This window comes from Syngnathoides biaculeatus, chromosome 1 (assembly GCF_019802595.1).
Source record: "Syngnathoides biaculeatus isolate LvHL_M chromosome 1, ASM1980259v1, whole genome shotgun sequence".
Taxonomy (NCBI): Eukaryota; Metazoa; Chordata; class Actinopteri; order Syngnathiformes; family Syngnathidae; genus Syngnathoides; species Syngnathoides biaculeatus.
Genome location: NC_084640.1, coordinates 4,706,370 through 4,728,003, shown reverse-complemented (window position 1 = coordinate 4,728,003; position 21,634 = coordinate 4,706,370). Strand labels below are relative to the sequence as shown.

Below are 21,634 nucleotides of genomic sequence, written 5' to 3'. Positions count from 1 at the left end.
AGAACTGTGAGGTTAACACTTTACCAGGTGATCCACCATGCCGCCATGGAATATATCATTTATTCATCCTACAGAATAGTTCTCACACACCTCCATGGGAGCTGTGGTTGAGGATGGCAGGCTGCATGTATAATGACTTCTCAAATAATGCTTACAATACAGGTACTTGACTCATACAAACAAAATTCATGACTGTTATGGCTCTTTTAATTGTTCTCACAGATACAGTGCCATGAAAAAGTATTGGACCCCTTCCTGATTAAATTCTAAAATTAAATATCTATCTTCTCCTTTTCCTTTCAGCTTGTCCCGTTAGGAGTTGCCACAACATGTCATCTTTTTACATTTAAGCCTATCTCCTGAATCTTTCTCTCTCACACAAACTGCCCTCATGTCTTCCCTCACAACATTCATCAACATTATTTTGGTTTTCCGCTTGCTCTTTGCCTGGCAGCTCCATCCTCAGCACCCTTCTACCAATATACTCACTCTCTCGCCTCTGGACATGTCCAAACCATCGAAGTTTGCTCTGACGAACATTGTCTCCATAACATCCAACTTTGGCTGTCCCTCTAATGAGCTTTGTAATCCTAATAAACCTGGTCACTCCAGAGAACCACAAAATCTTTACTTCTGCTACCTCCAGTTCTGCTTCTTGTTGTCTCTTCACTGCCACAGTCTCTAATCCATACATCAAGGTCGGCCTCACCACTGTTTTACAAACTTTGCCATTCATAGTAGCAGACTCTTCTGTCATATAAAACACCAGACACCTTCTGCCAGCTGTTCCATCCTGTTTGGGCCCATTTCTTCACTTCCTTACCACACTTACCATTGCTCTGGATTGTTGACCCTAAGTATTTTAAGTTGTCCACCCTTGCTATCTCTTCTCCCTGGAGCCTCACTCTTCCCCCTCACCCCTCTTATTCACGCACATACATATATTCCGTTTTACTTCGGCTAATCTTCATTGCTCTCCTTTCCAGTGCATCTTTTTAATTGTTCCTCTACCTGCTCCCTACTTTCACTGCAGATCAGAATGTCATCTGTGAACATCACAGTCCACGGGGATTCCAGTCTAACCTCATCTGATAGCCTATCCATAACCTCAGCAAACATGAACAGGCTCAGAGGTGATGCTTGATGAAGTCCCACCTCCAGCTTAAATTCTTCTGTCACACCTACGGCACGCCTCACCACTTTTCTGATGCCATCATCCATGTCCTGTACTATTCTAACATATTTCTCTTATGCATGCAGTACCACAGTTCCTCTCTTGGTACTCTGCCATAGGCTTTCTCTAGATCCACAAAGACACAATGTAGTGTGTCTACTATGTGTGCGTGTACAATGTGTCATTCTGATCTTCTCTGTACTTTTCCACTAGCATCCTCAAGGCAAATAATGGATCTGTAATACTCTTCCTAGGCATGAAACCATAGTGTTGCTCGCAGATACTTACTTCTGTCCTGAGTCTAGCCTCCAATACTCTTTCCCATAACTTCATTGTGTAGCTCATCAACTTTATTCCTCTATAGTTCCCACAGCTCTGAACATTGTCTTTGTTCTTAAAAATGGGAACTAGCACACTTTTCCTCCATTCTTCAGGCATCTTCTCGCCTGCTAGAATTCTGTTGATAAAGTTAGTCCGAAACTTCACAGAGATCCCTCCAAATGTATGTATGTACGTCATCAGGACCAACTGCCTTTCCATTTTTCATCCCCTTTAGTGCTTTCTAAATTCCCCCTTACTAATCATTGCCACTTCCTGGTCCTTCACACTTGCCTCTTCTACTCTTCCTTCTCTTTCATTTTCTTCATTCATTAACTTCTAAAAGTATTCTTTCTTCAACTCTACCTTTGCCCAACATCGCATCTCAATGTATTACTTTCACCACTCCTCGGTGCTCTCAGTGTCCCACTTCTTCTTCACTAATCTCTTTCCTTGTAGGACTTCCTGTATTTTGGCATTCCACCACAAAGTTTCCTTCTCCCCTTTCCTACCAGAAGACACACCAAGTACTTTCCTGCCTTTCTCTCTGATCGCCTTGGCTGTAGTAGACGAGTCTTCCGGGAGCTCCTCTTGTCCATCGAGTGCCTGTCTCACCTCTTTCAGAAAGTCCACACAACATTCTTCCTTTCTCAGCTTCCAGCATATGGTTCTCTGCTCTACTTTTGTCTTCTTAAAGGGTATGGAAGGTCCTGAATGCACCTTTTTGCTTATATTATAATTTTTTATGCAGAATTCACCCAAGACCTCAGAACTGTGAGGCCAACGCTTTCCAGCTAACCCAACACATCTATAAACATGGACGAGGGAGTCGAACACGCACGCGAACCGGCCACACTGCAATCCGGGCCGCCCCTCTCTCACAGGAACCCGGGGAGGCGTGCGAGGTAACTCTGGTGGAGGCCCGCAGCGGTCCTGGCGTGCAAATCGGTCGTGCGACCTGGGTATAGGGGCGAAAGACTAATCGAAGCATCTAGTAGTTGGTTCCCTCCAAAGTTTCCCTCAGGATAGCTAGCGCTCGATTCACAGTTTTATCCAGTAAAGCGAATGACTACTGGCCTCAACCTATTCTCCAACTTTAAAAGGGTAAGAGGCCCGGCATGGCCGGGCGTGGAATGGCGAGCCGCATACTGGGCCACTTTGGTAAGCAGAACTAGCTCCATAATGTCCTATGTCCATAATGACTGGTACTCACAGAACCATATTATTGAGTCATTGCTCACCGGATATAGAGCTCATGCACTTACGTCACAAAATCACGTGACATCGCCATATTGTTGCAAGTTAATTCCGTTGAGACAAAATGAAATATGTCTTACACCACGACATCCAGAGTTTTGTCCAATTTAGGAGGTGATAATAAACGAAGGTAAATGGAAAAATGAGAGACACTTGGCATAGAGGACCCACATTTAATCCCCAAGTCGATGTTTTTGCCGATAAGAAAGTGTGCTATTAATTCGCTTAATTTGCCTCCCTCTTCCAGGTTAGCATTTGTCTTGAAAAAGGGACAACATATTCCTTTTTTTCGATGTGTTGTATTTTGGAAAAAGGAACAACAAACCTTTTATTAATTAGTCTCAAAAATCATGTGAAGGTTGTTACACGTTAAATAGAGTTCTTGACGTACAGAGGCAGCACCAAATAAACCAGGACACACATCACAAGAGGCAGCGAAATTTTAAATGGAATTTAATAGAATCTATATCAAACAGCTACAACCACAAACTACATAATAAGGAAAGAAACTAGTGATAAAAGAAAGAAAATCAGGCATAGGAAAATGGACAAAAGGACACGGTTGTGTTTGAATGCTGCCTTAGGATAAATATGTATAGGTGTTTAACAGATTTAGTGTGCGCAAGAGAGGACAACGTTGTGGCTTTGCGAGTAGGTAGTAATTTTCTCAAAATTATTAGGCATTGGTTGTTCCTTGTAGCAAGCATTGCATTATATGACTTACGACCACAGATGGCGTGGTCTTCCCCAGACCTTAGGAACACGAAGACAGGTTTGGTTGAAGCAGGAAGAATAATGGCATAGGAAAAAGACAAAACAAAATAGAGATAGGCAGAGGAAAAGTTGCTGTTCCGCCTTGTTTGGGAGAGTTATGACTATTCCTCTTCCCACCTGTTTGCTGGCTCCCAGGCAACTTCAGAGCGACCACACTCGGCTTAAAGCATACCGGGTCCTACCTGCTGTAATCACCTAGCGGTCGCCACGATTGGCTGGGAACCTGAGTCTATCCTCATTGTGAGGAAAAGAAAAAGGGTGTGGGGGGTTGGACAACGGTCACCCAGGTTGTGTGCTACCAGCAAGGAGAAGTTGACAACATAAGACAAGTGCAAGAGAGGGCATGCCAGAGTCGATTCCAGCTTTGGGTGAGAGGTGGGGCACACCCTGAAGTGGTTGCCAGTCAATTCCGGGGCGCATAGAAAAAAACAGTCATTTGTACTACATTCACAGGACAATTTAGAGTTTTCAATCAACCTACCATACATGTTCTGGGAAAAACCGGAGTACCTGGAGAAAAGCCACGTAGGCACAGGGACAACATGCAAACTCCATACAGGCCGAGTCCGAATTTGAACTCCTGTTCTCATAATTGTGAGGCAGATGTGTTGTCATCCACCATGCCATCTAAATAGAGGTTGAAGATGCATTATTATTATTATTATTATTATTATTAATAATAATAATAATAATAATATGCTCTAATTGCTAGAGGACTCTGAATTATAGACTCGAACTACTGGAAACAAATTCCTTATGTTTTTGACATACTTGGAAGATAAAGATGATTCTGATTGTGATATTTGACATTGTACGTAACAGTAAGACATCGTAATACGTTGTAATACGTCGATGGGCTGTTTTTTCTTCTTGGTTTTCTCCTGATCTGCATCACAGATACCCATCCAACCATCTTTGCAGTTGCTCTCGAGAACGCATTTAACTTTAACTAGTATACAACTAGTATAATGAGGTTAAAGGTTATTTTTCTTTTTTCTTCAGTATTATCTGAAATAATCAAAATGTTTGCATGAATTATCCTGGTGTCAAAGGATTTCTGAATGTAGCCTCTTACCATCTCCTGCATTGTAGGCCAAAATGGAGCGTGTTCTTGTCTGCTTGCCCTCTGTATTTTTTCCAGAGCAGGTGTGGGAGCAGAGGGACCACAGGGTCCAAGGACTGAGTGCACAGTCCTTTGGGCAAGGCACCTCACAGATGACTGGCATCGGCAGGATGGCATCACGGCAGAGTTGTCTGTCAACATGTTTACCTGGTGACACAAAAAAGCTCATCTTAAGTACAGTACCATAATGGTGTTCGTAAATAAAGAGATGGGCTTCTGTAATCTGATCTATATCTATTTACCTTCAAGCACCACTGTGAGCAATTGTGGATACATTTTCTTTCTTAGGAATACTTAGTAAGAGCAGAGAAACAACTGTGGCTTGGTTGAGAGGTGCCGATCAAAATTAATTGAATGAACATCTACTGCAAGAGAAGATTCTATGTAGTCATAATCCGTCTTTGTCTAGCATTTAGTGTTTGTTATTATTGACATGAAGACCTCTTTCTAGAGTCTTAGAGCCTGATTACCAAATGTTAAAAAAAGGAGGTGCTATATTCTGTTTTCTGCGATGATGTGGATATGTGACTACTGACCAGTTCAGCATGTAGTCCACCTTTTCCCCTGAAGTTAGCTGGGATAAGCTCCAGCACTCCCTTATGAGGACAAGTGGCTTGGAAAATGCAGGCAGTGTGTGCAGGGGTTGTGACTGTAAGATTGTGATCTTTTACAAAGCACTGCCGGTGCAAAATGTAGTTTGAAGTGAGAGAATTTTAAGTGTTAGTGGAGGACAAACATATTACCAAGGTAGAGCAAATAAATATGTTACAATAGTTTTGGTGAAGCCAGCCAGCAACCTTTTGGATGACACATTTTCTGTCATGGGTATGGTCTTCTCCCTGCCTCGTCCCCACCTTCTCCTGGGAGCAGCCTCCACACCTGAGCCTGGTTGACTTTAATTATCCCTTGTATATATTTCCTCGTGTTTCACTTGTCCTTTGCCAGATTGTCGTACATCCCGTCACTTTCCCAAAGTACCTGCTTCCTGTAAATGACTTCTCATATGCTGTACCCTGTTTTGGCCATGCTTCTTCGCCTCACGATTTTGTTACAGCTTGCCTGTGTAACGACCTGGGAACAAATAAAACTTTTGCTCAAACTGTACCATGTCTCCAGAGTCATGCACTTTGGGTCCAACCCAGTTTGTATGTTTAAATGCATTCCAACTGTCATCCCATGTGTAACAGCACACATGAAAATCTGCTCTGGTAGAGGTCTCCACTCCACAATATCCACAATATCCTTCTCTTCTATAGCAATTTAACATCTTACAGGCAGACAACTACTTTTACAATTTAAAGAAGTATACCATTTAGTTCTTTATGTACAATAACATAAAAACCTCTTAGATTTACTATGTTTCCACAATCTACTGTTGCCTTTCTCAGCTTAGCGATTTGTCTTTTATTATTTCTAGCTTAGTTATTTTTGAAAAGTTGATGTTTTGTTGATAGTTGACAGTTTTGATGACAAATGTGAATGAAAAGTTGTTTTTTGGTACAACTTGAATACAGTACTTATGAATATTTCAAAGGTTAACGAACATGACAACTGCTATGGCCTTGTCAATTTTATTTATTTTTTTGATGGCTGTTTTGAAGTTTGTCTGCATGGTTTCCAGGTGTCTTTCATTTTCCTTGTCACTGCTTCATCTTTGGCACCTGGACTAAAAATATGCTGGAAACAAGGCAACAAATAAACTGTCATGGCTGTGGTCATTCCCCTGCCTTGTACGCACCTGTTCCTGTGAGCAGCCTCCCCAGCTCTGCCATGTCTGCCCTAATTGCACCATGCATATATACTTAGTGTCTCATGCCATTTGTTGCTAGTTCATTGTACCTAGTCGTTCCTTGCTCCATGTAATTTAACTCAGTAAGCTTTGACCCCGACCTTGTTTTTTGACCTTGCCTTTTGCCTCACGGTTTTCAATACTGTTGCCTTTTTGGACTTCCTGCCTGTGTAGCAACCCCTGCCTGTGATTAAAATCCTCTTCTCGAACTGTCCCTTTATTCTGGAGTCATGCATTTTGGGTCCTATTTCGTGTTCTGCCCTTGACACTAACGGGTTCTATTTTAGCATTTCATCTAACTACAAACTTTAATTTTCATCTGTACAGAATGTAAGATGGTCCTCAAAAATACCTGTAGGACACATTTGTGTTTTTTTTTTTTTTTACCGATTAGTACTAACAAAGGTGATGTTAACTACGAATGCTAGCATTACTGAGTGAGCGGGGAAGGCTGTCATTGCATCACTGTCGCACTTTAGCATCTATGCAAATCTCTATGAAAATCTCAAAGGCAAGAATGTCAAGTTGGGGCCACCCGCAGGGCACTGAGAAACAAACAACCATTTGTACTTTGATAGCTAGCTAGCTAGCTAGCTAGCTATCTATCTATCTATCATAACATCTCAACTTAGCAATCAGAAGGATCTTTGAGAGTTATGGAAAATAATAGCAAAACCATAATATGGGTGACGATGAATTATTATAATATCCAACAAACCATCACTGTTGACACACTGAACTTGAGGATTTCGTATTCCTGGTCCACATTTCTTCTCATTATCAGGGATGCAGTCTTCTAATTTAACCACTAGCCAGTCATCGCATCTGGGATCTTCGCATGGTATTGCCTCCACCAAGTGTGGGCAATTTCCTGTCCCGCCTGTTGGATCATTGACAATCTTGCGTTTCCTCATTTTGAACCCTGTTAACAAAAAAAAACAAAAAACAAAAAAAAAACAAAAAAAAAAAACAGAACCATAAGAAATCAAGAAATAGAAAACACTCTGAACCTGTCTCTTGACCAAATGTCTATAGGACATACTGTATTAAAACCAGCCCATCAGTCTACTTTTTCCCGAGTTTTAGTTTTGACTCCATGCACTGATCATTTCCTATGTTCAAGAGGACATGTGCTCCCATCTGTTTAATCAGAAAGTTTAGCTAAACATACACTGCCATGAGTCTCTCAACCCCCTGATGGAGGCTTTATCTCGAAATGGGAATGGGAGAGGAATGGATCAAGAAAGATGAAGCCTGTATCAGTTATTGTTCCTTTATAATCTGCTGGCTTTATTATAAATCGCAGGCTTGCAAGGCAGCTGCTGTCAGTGATGGAGGCTTCAACTTGATGGAAGAGACAAAACGATCATGGAAACAATCATGGGATGCAATGTAACGACATAAATTTTAGATTACAGTGTGCCCTTGCCTATTCGCAGTTCACCATTCGCAGCTCTGCATATATATATGGATTTTAGTCTCCAGGCTTTTTTTGCTAAATGTACTGTAGTTTCACATATTTCCACAATCGTTAAGGGCTTCTTTTCGAAATAGACAAGTTACCACATTAGACATTGCCAATGCAGCCCTCTGGGGGCAATAGCCAGTGCAATCTCTCGGTCAGTCCACGCAGAGGGTTGTGGCAGGAAGGGCATCCGGTGTAAAACTATGCCAAACCAAACATATATGAACATTCCATAACAGATAGGTCGTGGCCCAGGCTAACAACGCCCCCCGGCACTGTTAATCTTAATTAATTAATTAATTGGGACTATGACAGCAAAAGCTCAGGAGTTAGTTGACGTGATGATTAGGAGAAAGGTTGATATAATGTGCATCCAAGAGAGCAAGTGGAAAGGGAGTACGGCTAGAAGCTTAGGAGCAAGCTTTAAATTATTTTACCATGGAGTAGATGGGAAGAGAAATGGAGTAGGGGTTATTTTAAAGGAAGAGCTGGCTAAGAATGTCTTGGAGGTGAAAAGAGTATCAGATCGAGTGATGAGGATGACATTTGAAATTGAAGGTATTATGTATAATGTGATTAGCGGCTATGCCCCACAGGTAGGATATGATCTCGAGTTGAAAGAGAAATTCTGGAAGGAACTAGACGAAGTAGTCCTGAGCATCCCAGAGAGAGAGAGAGAGAGTGAGTTGTGATTGATTTCAATGGACATGTTGGTGAAGGAAACAGGCGATAAAGAAATGCTGGGTAAGTACGGCATTCAACAAAGGAACTTTGAGGGTCAGATGGTGGTGGACTTTGCAAAAAGGATGGAGTTGGCACTGGTGAACACTCATTTCCAGAAGAGACAGGAACACTCACCATTGCTCTGGATTGTTGACCCCAAGTATTTGAAGTTGTCCACCCTCGCGATCTGTTCTCCCTGTAGCCTCACACTTACCCCTCCACTCCTCTCATGCACGCACATATATTCTGTTTTACTTTGGCTAATCTTCATTCCTCTCCTTTCCAGTGCATGCCTCCATCTTTCTAATTGTCCTCCACCTGCTCCCTGCTTTCACTGCATATCATAATATCATCTGCAAACATTATGGTCCAAGGGGATTCCAGCCTAACTTCATCTGTAAGCCTATCCATTACCACAGCAATCCCACCTCTACCTTAAATTCTTCTGCCACACCAACGGCACACCTTACCACTGTTCTGCTACCCTCATACATGTCCTATACTATACTCCTATACGTATTTCTCTGCCACACCAGACTTCCGCATGCAGCACCACAATTTCTCTCTTGGCGAAATGTAAATACGTCTCATGTTAATGTTCCTGCAAAGGACATTAAAAAGAGGTCAATAATAATTTCTATCAGGCTATCATTGACTGATTGAAAGCTATCATTCAGTAACTCTTTGAGGTGAAAATGACTGACTATCTACTGGATGTTTCTATGTTTCAAAGGTAGCAGTGGCCACTGATGTCATGATTTTGTTGTGAAGAAGGTCAAATCATTTGCATGCATATTAGGTTAATAACACCGTGGTGACAATTTGCCCTGCGGGGCTATCTTTTCTTGATTAATCTTTCCTGATAGCCTGTAGAAAACCCTAGTGTCAATATTTTAATAATAATAATAGTAATAATAATAATAATAATTGAAAGCCCTCTTTCAACTTGTCATGGCCCTGCTGGTCCCTGTCCTGGCCGTACCGGTCCCCGATACAGCACGCACCTGCCGCAATCGACGGAGGCACACACCTGCGCCTTGTCTTTGGTAATTATGTCCCAGTTATATAGAACCACACATACGGTCTGGCCTTTGCCAGATCATTGCTTCATGCCTCGTGCCCGCACTCTCGTAATCCCATTCCTGCCAACCCTTGCCTGCCCACTGACCTGCCTCCTACGCCTAACGTTCTTGTTCCTGCTGCTCCCATTGACTGCCTGCCTGATCTCCGACACTGGACTGGATAAATACATTTCCCGAACTCCCTCTACATCTCCCGAGTCGTGCATTTGGGTCCAACCCCGTGTTCTGGGCGTGATACAACTCAAGTTTAAAAAATTGGGAACAGTGGCAAACCTTCTCAGGAAAGGACAACCAACTAAAATTACTCCAACAGTGTGACAATGACTCATCCAGGAGGTCACAAAAGAACCCCAACAACATCTAAAGACCTGCAGGCCTCCCTGACCTCAGGTAAGGTCGGTATTGTTGACCCCACTATAATAAAGACACTGGCCGAAAATGACATATATGAGAGAGTTTCCAGGTGAAAACCACTGCTGTCAGCAAAGAATACAAAGGCTCATATCACATTTGCCCAAAAACATTTTGATGACCCTAAAGACTTTTGGAGTAAGTGTTACCTCTCGCGTAAAAAATAGCACAGCGTTTGATAAAAAGAACCTTATGCCAACAGTGAAGCAGGGTGGTGGAAGTGTCATGGTCTGGGGCTGCTTTGCTGCCTAAGGAAGGCTAAAGGAGTAATTGATGTGACAGATGGAACAATGAATTTTGCTGTGTACCTCAAAATCCCAAATAAAAACACCCGGCCATCATTTCGTACCATCAAACTCTAGCGCTTTTGGATCATGCACCAGGACAACGAACTGAAACATAGTCCACCTCTGAATGTCTCAAAAAAAAAAAAAAAAAAAAAGAAAAAGATTCTGGAGTGGCCAAGTCAAAGTCCAGATTTAAATTCCATTGAGACTGCATTATTGTTTGAAAACTGCATTTTGCATTTCTTTGGGTTGTCTAAGAGTTATATTAAATTTGTTTAATGGTTTGAAATATGGTGCCACAAGCATGAGCGTCGGTATCGAGTGCCTTAACCTGCCGTTTGGCTCTTCCCGCAGCCAGTTCTGCTGACCAAAGTGACCCACTATGCGGCTCACCATTCCACGCCCGGCCACGCCGGGCCTCTTACCCTTTTAAAGTTGAAGAATAGGTTGAGGCCAGTCGTCATTCGCTTTACCGGATAAAACTGCGGATCAAGCGCCAGCTATCCGGAGGGAAACTTCGGAGGGAACCAACTACTAGATGGTTCGATTAGTCCTTTGCCCATATACCGAGGTCGCACGACCAATTTGCACGCCAGGACCGCTGAGGGCCTCCACCAGAGTTTCATCTGGCTTCGCCCTAGCCTGGCATAGTTCACCATTTTTCAGGCCCTATTGCGCACGCCTCCCCGGTGCTGCGGGTGAGACGGGGCAGTGGTGCGCCGGGGCCCTGTGAGAGAGGGGCAGCCCGGATTGCACTGCAGCCAGCTCGCGTTCGTGTTCTACTCCCTGGTCTGTGTTTCAAGATGTGTTGAGCTGGAAAGTGTTAGCTTCACCTTCCGCCAGCTGTTCCAACCTAGGGATGATAAATAAATCCTCTTTCTAGGAATGAAACCAGACAGTTGCTCGCAGATACTTACTCTGTCCTGAGTCTAGCCTCCACTACTCTTTTCCCATAAGCTCATTGTGTGCCTCATTTATTCCTCTCTAGTTCCCACAGCACTGAACATCCCCTTTGTTTTTAAAAATGGGAACTAGCACACTTTTCCTCCATTTTTCAGGCATCATCTCACTTGCTAGTATTCTGTTGAATATGTTGGGCAAACAAAAAACACAAGTTGGTCAAAAAATACAAGTCGGTCAAAAAAACTGGGAACTATAAACGAATACAATTGATGAGCGACACAATGAAGTTATGTGAAAGAATAGCGGCGGTTATTACTTAGGACAGAGGTAATTATGGTTTCATGCCTAGAAAGAGTACCACAGATGCATTATTTGGAGGAACTGTGGTACTGCATGCGTAAGTCTGGTGCGGGGGAGGAATATGTCAGAATAGTACAGGACATGTATGAGGGCAGCAGAACATTGGTGAGGTGTGCAGTAGGTGAGACAGAAGAACTTAAAGTTGAGGTGGGACTGCATTACAGATCAGCTCTGAGGTCCTTCCTCTTTGCTGTGGTAATGGATGGGCTGACAGATAAGGTTAGACTGGAATCCCCTTGAACCATGATGTTCGCAGATGATATTGGGATATGCAGTGAAAGCAGGGAGAAGGTGGAGGAACATTTAAAAAGATGGAGGCATGCACTGGAAAGGAGATGAATGAAAATAAGCTGAAGTTGAACAGAATATGTGTATTTGAGTGAGAGGGGTGGAGGGGAAGAGTGAGGTTCCAGGGAGAAGAGACGGTGGACGACTTCAAATACTTCGGGTCAACAATATAGAGCAATTGTCAATGTGATTAGGAAGTGAAGAAACAGGTCCAAGCAGGTTGTAACAGCTGCTGGAATGTGTCTGGTGTGTTATGTGACAGAAGTGTCTCCTCGGATGAAGGGCATAAAGGATCAAACAGTGGTGAAACAATGAAGAGACAACAGGAACCAGAGCTGGAGGTAGCAGAGATGAAGATGTTGAGGTTCTCGCTAGGAGTGAGCAGGTTGGATAGGATTCGAAATGAGGTCATTAGAGGGACAGCCAAAGTTGGATGTTTTGGAGACAAGGTTCGAGAGAGCGAACTTCAATGATTTGGACTTGTCCAGAGGCGAGAGAGTGAGTGCATTGGTGGAAGGGTGCTGAGGATGGAGTTGCCAGGCAAAAGAGTGAGAGGTAGAGGGCAGTGGGTGTTAGAGAGGAAGATGCAGGAGATAGGCCTAGATGGAAAAAGATGACATGCTGTGGTGACACCTAACGGGACAAGCCGAAAGGAAAAGAAGAAGAAGAAGACCACATTAGACATGGCACCTTATAATATGGTGAACCTTATGTGCTCATTGAGTTCCTACATTTGCAAATGCTGTTGTATGCCTTGTTCAACGACATACACTGGTACCTCTACCTGTGAAATTAAGCCGTTCAGGAAATTGTTTCATCACATGATTTTTTTCGTATGTAGAAGTGCATTGTACATGTAAATAGTGGGTTGGCAACCCCTAGCCGAGAAGGTTGAGATCCTCAGCTTCCCGGGGACCTCTATTTCATCGGTTGCCAGGTGCCCAGGAAAAACAACAAAAATAATAGAGCAACAGTAACTTGTAATGTCTGTAAATTTAGTTTTTCATGCAACTGAGATTTCAGCTGTTCATTTTAACACAAGACAATTGGATGTATATTCAGCACTTCCCTGAAATATGCTTGAATGTGAAAGTGAATCTGAAGCCACCTCTTAGAAGTGGAGTTAAACGCTTTAATTTAATTTAATTGATAAATGGTGTGCACTTTTGTAACACTTTACACTCTGGAAAGTGCATGAGCACAAACATTGTCTCTACCTTTAATGTGCTTGATTATTTGTGAAAATCCCACAAAAATCCTGTAAAATTAACCTGAAGCCCAAAGCCTCAGATTGAATATTTTGCTTAAGATAAGTAATGATAAATTCATACTTTAGGTCATATAGTGTAGGAATTCTCATTACGTATCTACAATGTTTACATTGACTTAAGAGTTTGATTATTGTAATTGTGGCCTGCCATATGAATTTGCAAATTCTTATTGAAGAAAAATCATGTTTGCAAATATGGATACCTTGAACAGTACCTTTCTTAGCAGTTTGATCCTGACAGTTTTCAAAGATGCAGGGTCCCCAGGAACTCCAGGATGACACCTCACACTCGACCGGACAGTCAATATGGCAGAGCTGGGTGGTGTTAGGAGGAATCCCAGAACACAGATCACTGTTGACTGGCCGCAGTGCTAGATGGAATGCACAAAAAGTATACCAATGCTTGTTACAGTACGGAAAATATGTTCTGTTCAACAGGACAAACCACGTCCTACTGTGTACACTTTGGACATGTCAAATATACAATACAAATACAATTCAAACACACTGTAGTGGAGATTTTAATTTCTGGAGCCCCCAAAAGCCTGGATTCCGAAGGTGATGCAACGAAGATTAAATCTTTCTTTCCTTTTTTTCAATGACTGTTGGTAGGTTTCACAGAGACTCAGAATGCCTGTAGGTGACTCTTTGCAAGGTCATGAGGGTGATTAATCATTCTTGCTGTGCCATAACAGGCCCCGAACTCATTCAGATGCAAATGGCCTCTCCTTGGCTCAAAGTGCATCTTTTAATGGTTTCACTTAAACAATGTAAATCTGACATGCCCTTTAGCACCCATGTAACGCAAGACCACGCGTGAGGTCAGTGTAACATATTGACGCATTCTGTAGCTTTAAGCAGAGGAAAAAATAAAACAAAGAGGATGAGCAAACAACAAAAATACATTGGATTGGCTGTAATTCGTCAAAACACAGTACTCTGATTAACATATTGTTTGTTGAATAAAATTTTAATAAGCTATTTTATCACTGTAAGGATTTCAACGTGTTTAGCGAAAACATTACCAGACCCACAACTCATGACCACAGGTGAGGGTAGGAATGTAAATCGAAAAGAGAGCTTTTCCTTCCGGCTCAGCTCCTTCTTCACCTCAACAGACCAATAAAAACTCTGCCTCAGTGCAGACACTACATCAATCTGCCTGTTGATCTATTCCATTCTGCCAAAACATGGAGACAGCACACCACAATTTTTCAAGTGAGGACCATGGTGTCAGATTTAGAGGTCCTGATTCTGATCTTAGTCACTTCACGCTAACTTGCGAACTTCTCCAGTGAGTTACAGATCACAACTTGATGAAACCAACAGAACCTCATCATCTGCAAAAAACAGAGATACAAAACTGAGGGCACCGAACCAGACCCCTCTACACCTCGGCTGCACCTAGAAATTCTGTCCATAAAAGTTCTGAACAGAATCGGTGACAAAGAACACGCCTTGGCGGGGTCCAACCCTCACGAGAAAACGAGTGTGACTTACGTCCAGTAATGTGGACTAAACTCTGACACTGGGCATACATCATCCCGAATCAAAGTCAGCAGCACCCCATCTTCATTATACACAGTGTTGATGGCGCATTGCTTACCCCTCCTGATTTGGCGGATGGTGGACCACAACATCCTCAAAGCCATCCGTAATTCATTTTCTATGGCCTAACCGAACTCCTCCCATGACCCGGTTTTAACCTCATCAACCACCAATGATGCATCCTGTTTGGCCACTGGGTAACTATCAACTGCCTCAGGAGTCCAACAGCCCAAAAAGGCCCGATAGGACCGTTTCTTCGATTTTGACATCCCTCACTGGTGTCCACCAATGGGTTCAGGGATAGATGCCACGACAGAGACTGATTTCCTTACAGCCATAGCTGCAGTCGGCTCCCTTGGCAATAGAGGCGTTGAACACGGTCCATTCAGACTCCATGTCACCCACCTCCGTGGCAACGTGGGTGAAGTTCTGCTCGAGGTGGGAGTTGAAAACACTTCTGAGAGATTCTACCTTATGTTAAATGCAGACCCTCACATTAAGTTTGGGCCTGCAAGATGAGACCAGCATCTTTCTCCAAGATCGGAGCCAACCTCCAGGCGGTGTTCACTGGACGGTCCTTCATCTCTCTTCAATGACATGATCATGAAGTCATTTATTAAAAAAGGACCTAAAGAGTCCTGGTGCCAAGTGCACATATATATATCCTTATGCTTGAACATTGTGTTGGTTATGGACAATACATTGTGACCACAGAAGTCCCAAAATAGAACAGCACGCGGGTTCAGATAGGGGACGGACGCTCCTCCCAATCATGCCCCTCCAAGTCTGACTGTCATTGCACATGTCACCATTGAAGTCCCCTAGCAGAATGATGGAGTCCTCAGCAGGAGCAGCCCTCAGTACACCTTCCAAGGACTCCAAAAGGGGGGGGATACTCTGAATTACAGTTTGGTGCATTGCGAGAAACAACAGTCAGGACACATCCCCCTGCCCCTCCCACAGGTGGTGAGCCCATGGGAAGGGGGACCCACGTTACCCTTTTGGGATGTGCTCGGCCGAGCACCATGGGTGCAGGCCCGGCCACCAGGCGCTCGCCTTCGAGAGCCACCTCCAAGTCTGGCTGCAGAGCGGGGCCCCGGTGACACGCGTCCGTGCAAGGGAAATCTGGATCCATTATTTATCCTCATCATAAGTGTTTATGGAGCCAGGCTTTGTCTGGTCCCTTACCTAGAACCTGTTTCCAATGGGTGACCCTACACACAAGGGGTGTGAAGCCCCCAGACAACTTAGCTCCTAAGATCATTGGGACACAAACCCCTTCACCACAATAAGATGATGGCCGAAGGAGGGGCCAATGGGACTATTTTTGGTTCAATAAAGTTTGACGAATATATATTATATTTATATAATAAACACACAGCTGCACTGTGGACCAGCTGTAGAAGCGCTGGCCTCACAGCTCTGAGTTCCAGCGTTCGATCCCGGCCCGCCTGTGTAGAGTTTTCATGTTCTCCCTGTACCTACGTAGTTTTCTCAAAGCACTCTGGTTTCCTCCTACATCCCAAAAACATGCCTCATTAATTGGACAATTGCCCCTGGTGTGATTGTGAGTGCACCTGTTTGTGTCTATGTGCCCTGCGATTGGCTGGCATCCAGTTCAGGGTGTACCCTGCCTTCTACCTGTTGACAGCTCGGATAGGCTCCAGTACTCCCACAACCCTCGTGGGGATAAGCAGCTAAGAAAATGGATGGATGGATAATAAACACACGTACAGAGATCCTGTGTAATGGAAAATTGAAAATTTGAAAATTGATTAATAATTGACATCTAAGTTCCCGTTTAAGTGATACTCCAAGCATAACTTGTACCTACTGTCTCGGTTCTCGAGATAACCAATTGGCATGTATAAATGTAATTTGGTAACTTGGATAAAACATTCACTTCCAGATTACTAAATTATTCAAAAATGTCAATTGGTCATCTGAGTCTCACACAGTGAGTTCCAATGTGATCGAAGACTGCAGCTGACTTGCTAAAGCTACTTTCCATGTATCCCACAAATCTTATATTGTCTATATTTTATATTTTTCTCATGTTTTGCACATTGTAAGTGAAATCCCCATACAAGACTAGATACAAGACTACTCAGTAGTACTCAGAAATACATTCCATAGCATTTATTACATTCACACTGAAGCAGGCTGGCCCCGCAGGTGGAGCAGGCACAGTATCCTATTTCATCCTGGCAATATTTTCAGCAGAAAATGATACAAAGTGTGAAACGTAATGCTGTTAACTCAATTGGCAATGTGAGGTGTGATACTGAGAGATTAAAGTGGGTGGCTGGTAGGAAGCAGATCTGAATAATTTTTTAGTTGGAGAAGCCAGTTCACCCTCCCTTGCCAGATGGACTGAGACTTATTTTGTCACTGGATAAGCACAGGCATTTTACCAAGCCACTGTCAGCTTTCATACAAACAGTAATGCTATCAATATAAATGAAAGCTATTTTTTCAAGTTTGCCTACTCTGCATGGATTTGCATGCATATTACCATATTCAAATAGTGGAGTCTCGGGTTTGATATGAGGGGAAAACTACTTTAATTCTCGTCTCTGGTTCACACATGGCTGGGAAAGCCGGGGGATAGACTGTGAACAGATGTTGTGGTTCTGATAACCCTAACCCTGATGATGATGATGATGTGTTTTTGTGCGTGTGTGCATGTGCGCGTGTGCGTGCGCATGTGTGGGCATATTTAGCCCACAACACTGAACAGATGATGCAAAAGCTCGCTATTTTTGTACTTGAGACAGCTTTCGCAGATCCTAGTTTTGTAGCTTGTTTGAAAACGAGCTGCTGAAGGCCCTTTTAACTCCTACCTCTTGCATGCTGTCACCAAGCAAAATGATCAGCTCTGTTATTTTCTTTTTCAATTGGCACTGGCTCTGACAGATATAAAGTTCAGAGCTTGAACATTTTTTTAAGTTAAAATAAGTTTATAAGTCAGACAAAAGTCCTGAAATTGACCTCAGTATTATAGAGGGCAGTGAGAAAAAGTATGATGACAATTCGAAACCCAAAAGTCATCTTAATGCAATGTAGAAAATTTTTTCTCTTCCCTAACTGATTATTACAATATGGCTTAAGTGACAATAAGACAAACAGTAATAAGGAAAGAAGAAAAGAATATAAATGGGAATGTGTGAAAGTGACTCAATTGAATAGCATAAGCAGTAATCTCTAGTGTTATCTTCAAGGCCACAGTATCCAAGATCAAGACTTGTCATCGACTCGAAGGTACCAAGACCAAGATAAGACCAAGACAGACACAAGCTGAGATCATGACAAGATGAAGCCCATCAATATTTTATATAAAATCCATGACAAGGTTGAACGATTAAACAGAAAATAACGGTATCTCCCAGTCTTCCAAATGACAACATGCAAAAGATAAGTTCATTTTAATCGATCTCACCTAAGCCTGATTACCTCCTGACCTGTTCAATAAGAAAACACTTAAATACTACCTGTTTGAGGCCTCTGTAGCCTCAGTGAAGGTCAGTGTTCAATGACTCAGTAATAAGGGAGACAGAATGGGCAAAAATGGCATCCATGATGTATTTCCAAGGCAAAAATAACTTCTGACCAAAAAGAATATAAAGGGTTGTCTTACTTTTAGCAGAAAAAACAGAGCAAAGATAAATTGATCCATCCATCTATCTATCCATTTTCTGAGCCACTCATCCTTACAAGGGTCGTGGGAGTGCTAGAGCCTATCCCAGCTGTCATCGGGCAACCCTGAACTGGTTGCCAGCCAATCAAGGGCACGTAGAGACAGACAACAGTCGCTCTTACAATGACACTTAGGGGCAATTTAGAGTCTCCAATTAATGCATGTTTTGGGGATGTGGAAGGTAACCAGAATGCCCAGAGTACACCCACGCAAGAATGGGAAGAACACACAAACTCCATAGAGGTGGGGCTGGGATTTGAAACCAGTTCCTCAGAATTGTGAAGCCAATGCTCTAACCAGTTGTTCCACCATGCTCCCCAAAATAACGATTGAGACTTTTGGGAGAATATTCTTTCTACTGATGAGACAAAACTTGAAAATGGAAGGTGTGTGTCCCGTTACATCTGGCATAAAATGTGACACACCATTTCAGAAAAAGTACTGCTTCCGCACTAAAGGAAATGAAATGTATAAAAGTTAATCAACAAGGTGATGTATATGCAATACTGCTTAATGTGTGAAAGTCTGTGGATGAAAAGTGTGAGAATGTGGCAAGAAAGTGATTACAGCAGATAGCGTGCTAGAACGGAATGTTCTCGACGGTTGGGTGGTGATGACCACAATCAGCAGGTTTGACAGGACGCGACGCTTGACCCAGGCGACGACGCTTGACCCAGACCTAGAGGGAGACGGGAGCAACAAAACGTCAACAACCGCAGGCGGGAGGAGTCGGCCCACCATCCTGCAGACCAAGAAAGACCAATGAGAGAGCGCTCAGGATAACTGCAGGAGACACATAACCAATAGTGAATTAGTAGATTGTACTTTGAAATTGTCCTGGGCAACTCGGATGTGGAGTACGTCAGCTGGTGGGAACAGAGACGTACAGGGTTGTATTGAGAGGGACCCGAGACCCAGGAATAAATCCACTCGCGTGTGAAAACGCCGGCTTCCTGGTCCTTTCTTTTCAGAACGAGCGCGCAAATTGTTGGATGAGTGGTGGTCGGGTAAGGTCACAATTTGGAGTCAGATGATTAACGGACTTTTGTATTGATCTAAAAATAATATCCAACAGCACCTGGACTTCTTGGTGTGATTGATCAAATCATGAATTCTGCATTTTACCAGTAGAAACGTGAAGAAGAATGTTCAGCTCATGACCTCAAACTGAAGCAAACAACGAGTACCACTACAACAATCTAAAACACACCAGAAAGTCAATTTCTGAATGGTTTGAAAAAAATCAAGTTTTTTGGAGAGGATGAGTCAAAATGAAGACAGAACTTGAGTCTGATTGAAATGCTGTGGAATGACCTCAAAAAGGCCATCAATGCTTGAAAACCCTCTTGTGTTGTTCAGTTAAAACAATTTTGAAAGAATTAGTGGAGCAAAATATTTCCACAGAAACGTGAAAGTGTCACGGTCGAGGCTCGAGAGCGGACCCAAATGCACAACTCCAGAGGCAAGCAGGTAGTGTACAGAAAGCCTTTATTCGGTCCCTGGTCAATGATCAGAGAGTCAGTCGTGAAAAGCAGTAGTATCAGAAGAGGCAGGCTTACTAGGATGGTCAGGGAACAGGCGAGGGTTGGTACACAGGAGTGCGGGAACGAGGCATGAGAATCAATGATCTGGCGGAGGACTTGTTGTCCCCAGTGTCCTATAAGTACCGGGTGTAGTCAGCCGAAACAGGGTTCAGGTGTGTGCCGACTAATTGGCTGGCCACGACCAGCCTCGGGAGGATGGCAGGGGCATGACAGTACGTCCCCCAATGGCCGGCTCCCGACGGCCCAGGAGCATCTGGATGGGCCACGTGGAAGTCCTCGATGAGGGAGGGGTCCAAAGAGCGCTCCTCCGGTCCGTATGCCTCCCAATCCACCAGGTACTTGAACCCCCTTCCTCTACTGCGGGAAGACAGCAACCGGCACACTGTGTACACCGGCCCGCCGTTCACCATGCGGGGGTGGGGCGGTTGGCCGGAGGAGCCAGCAGTGAAGGACGATCCGGGCGTATTCTAGCGATGTGGAGTGTAGTCTACCTAGGTAGTCTAAGTGATACGGCGACCGGGTTAATGATTTTGGTGATTGGGAATGGACCAACGAACCTCGGAGCAAGTTTGCAGGATTCCATCCGCAGCTGGAGATCCTTGGTGGAGAGCCACACCCGCTACCCCACCCTGAGTTCTGGTGCGGCTCTCCTCTTGAGGTCCGCTGCGGACTTGTATATGTTGCCCATGTGCAGCAGCGTACTCCGGGCTGCCTCCCAGGTCCGTTTGTCGCGCCGTACCACTGCCAGGGCCGACGGCACCGCGGAGTCTGTGGCCAATGAGGGAAACAGAGAGGGAGGATAGCCGTGCACAACGTGGAGTGGAGCCATACCTGTTGAGGTGGAGGGTAGGGAGTTGTGGGCGTACGCAACCCATTTGAGGTGCTGGCTCCACGTGCTCTGGTCCCGAGATGCCAAGCATCGAAGTCCGGTCTCTAATTCCTGATTTACCCTCTCTGTTTGGCCGTTAGACTCCGGATGATGGCCCGAAGTTAGACTAGCCGAAGCGCCAATGAGGGTGCAGCATTCCTTCCAGAACCGGATGCTGAATTGCGGGCCTCTGTCCGAGACGATGTCCCGGGGGAAACCGTGGTAGTGCACGACCTTGTCCAACAGCAGCTGGGCTGTCTGCTTGGCCGACGGGATCTTCGGAAATGGCACGAAGTCAACCATCTTGGAGAATCGGTCCACTACAGACAGCACAACTGTGTTTCCCTGAGAGGGCGGTAGGCCGGTGACGAAGTCCAATGCGATGTGTGACCACGGGGGGAAAGAGGCCGCAAATCTCCCACCGGTCGTAAACAGGACGTCTTATTGGCCGCACACACCGGGCAGGGATTGACGAATTCCTTCACGTCTTTGCTGAGGTTGGGCCACCAGAATCTCTGTTCGACCACAGAACGAGTTGTTGCCATACCCTGGTGGCAGACCGTCTTGTTCGAATGGGCCCAATTGACAATGTCTCCCCGAAGTGATAGAACGACGATCAGGCGATCAGACGGACAATCTGCGGGCGGCGGTGTCTCTCCCAGGCCTCTTTCACCCGCGACTCGACCACCCAGGTGAAGCCGGACACAAAGCACGCCTCTAGCAGGATAGGAGCCGCTACTGACTCAGTGTGCT

At 44.2% G+C, this 21,634-nt stretch overlaps 1 protein-coding gene across 1 annotated transcript in view; it reads right to left on the bottom strand.

The window, feature by feature from the left end:
• thsd7aa (thrombospondin, type I, domain containing 7Aa) overlaps positions 1-21,634 on the bottom strand; it is a 140,950-nt gene that overhangs the window by 94,636 nt on the left and 24,680 nt on the right. The window contains exons 5-7 of the mRNA XM_061837720.1: positions 13,440-13,595; positions 7,154-7,357; positions 4,599-4,793 (exon numbers count right to left, since the gene is read on the bottom strand). Coding sequence (XP_061693704.1) covers positions 4,599-4,793; positions 7,154-7,357; positions 13,440-13,595 — 555 coding nt within the window. The remainder of the gene's footprint in view (positions 1-4,598; positions 4,794-7,153; positions 7,358-13,439; positions 13,596-21,634) is intronic.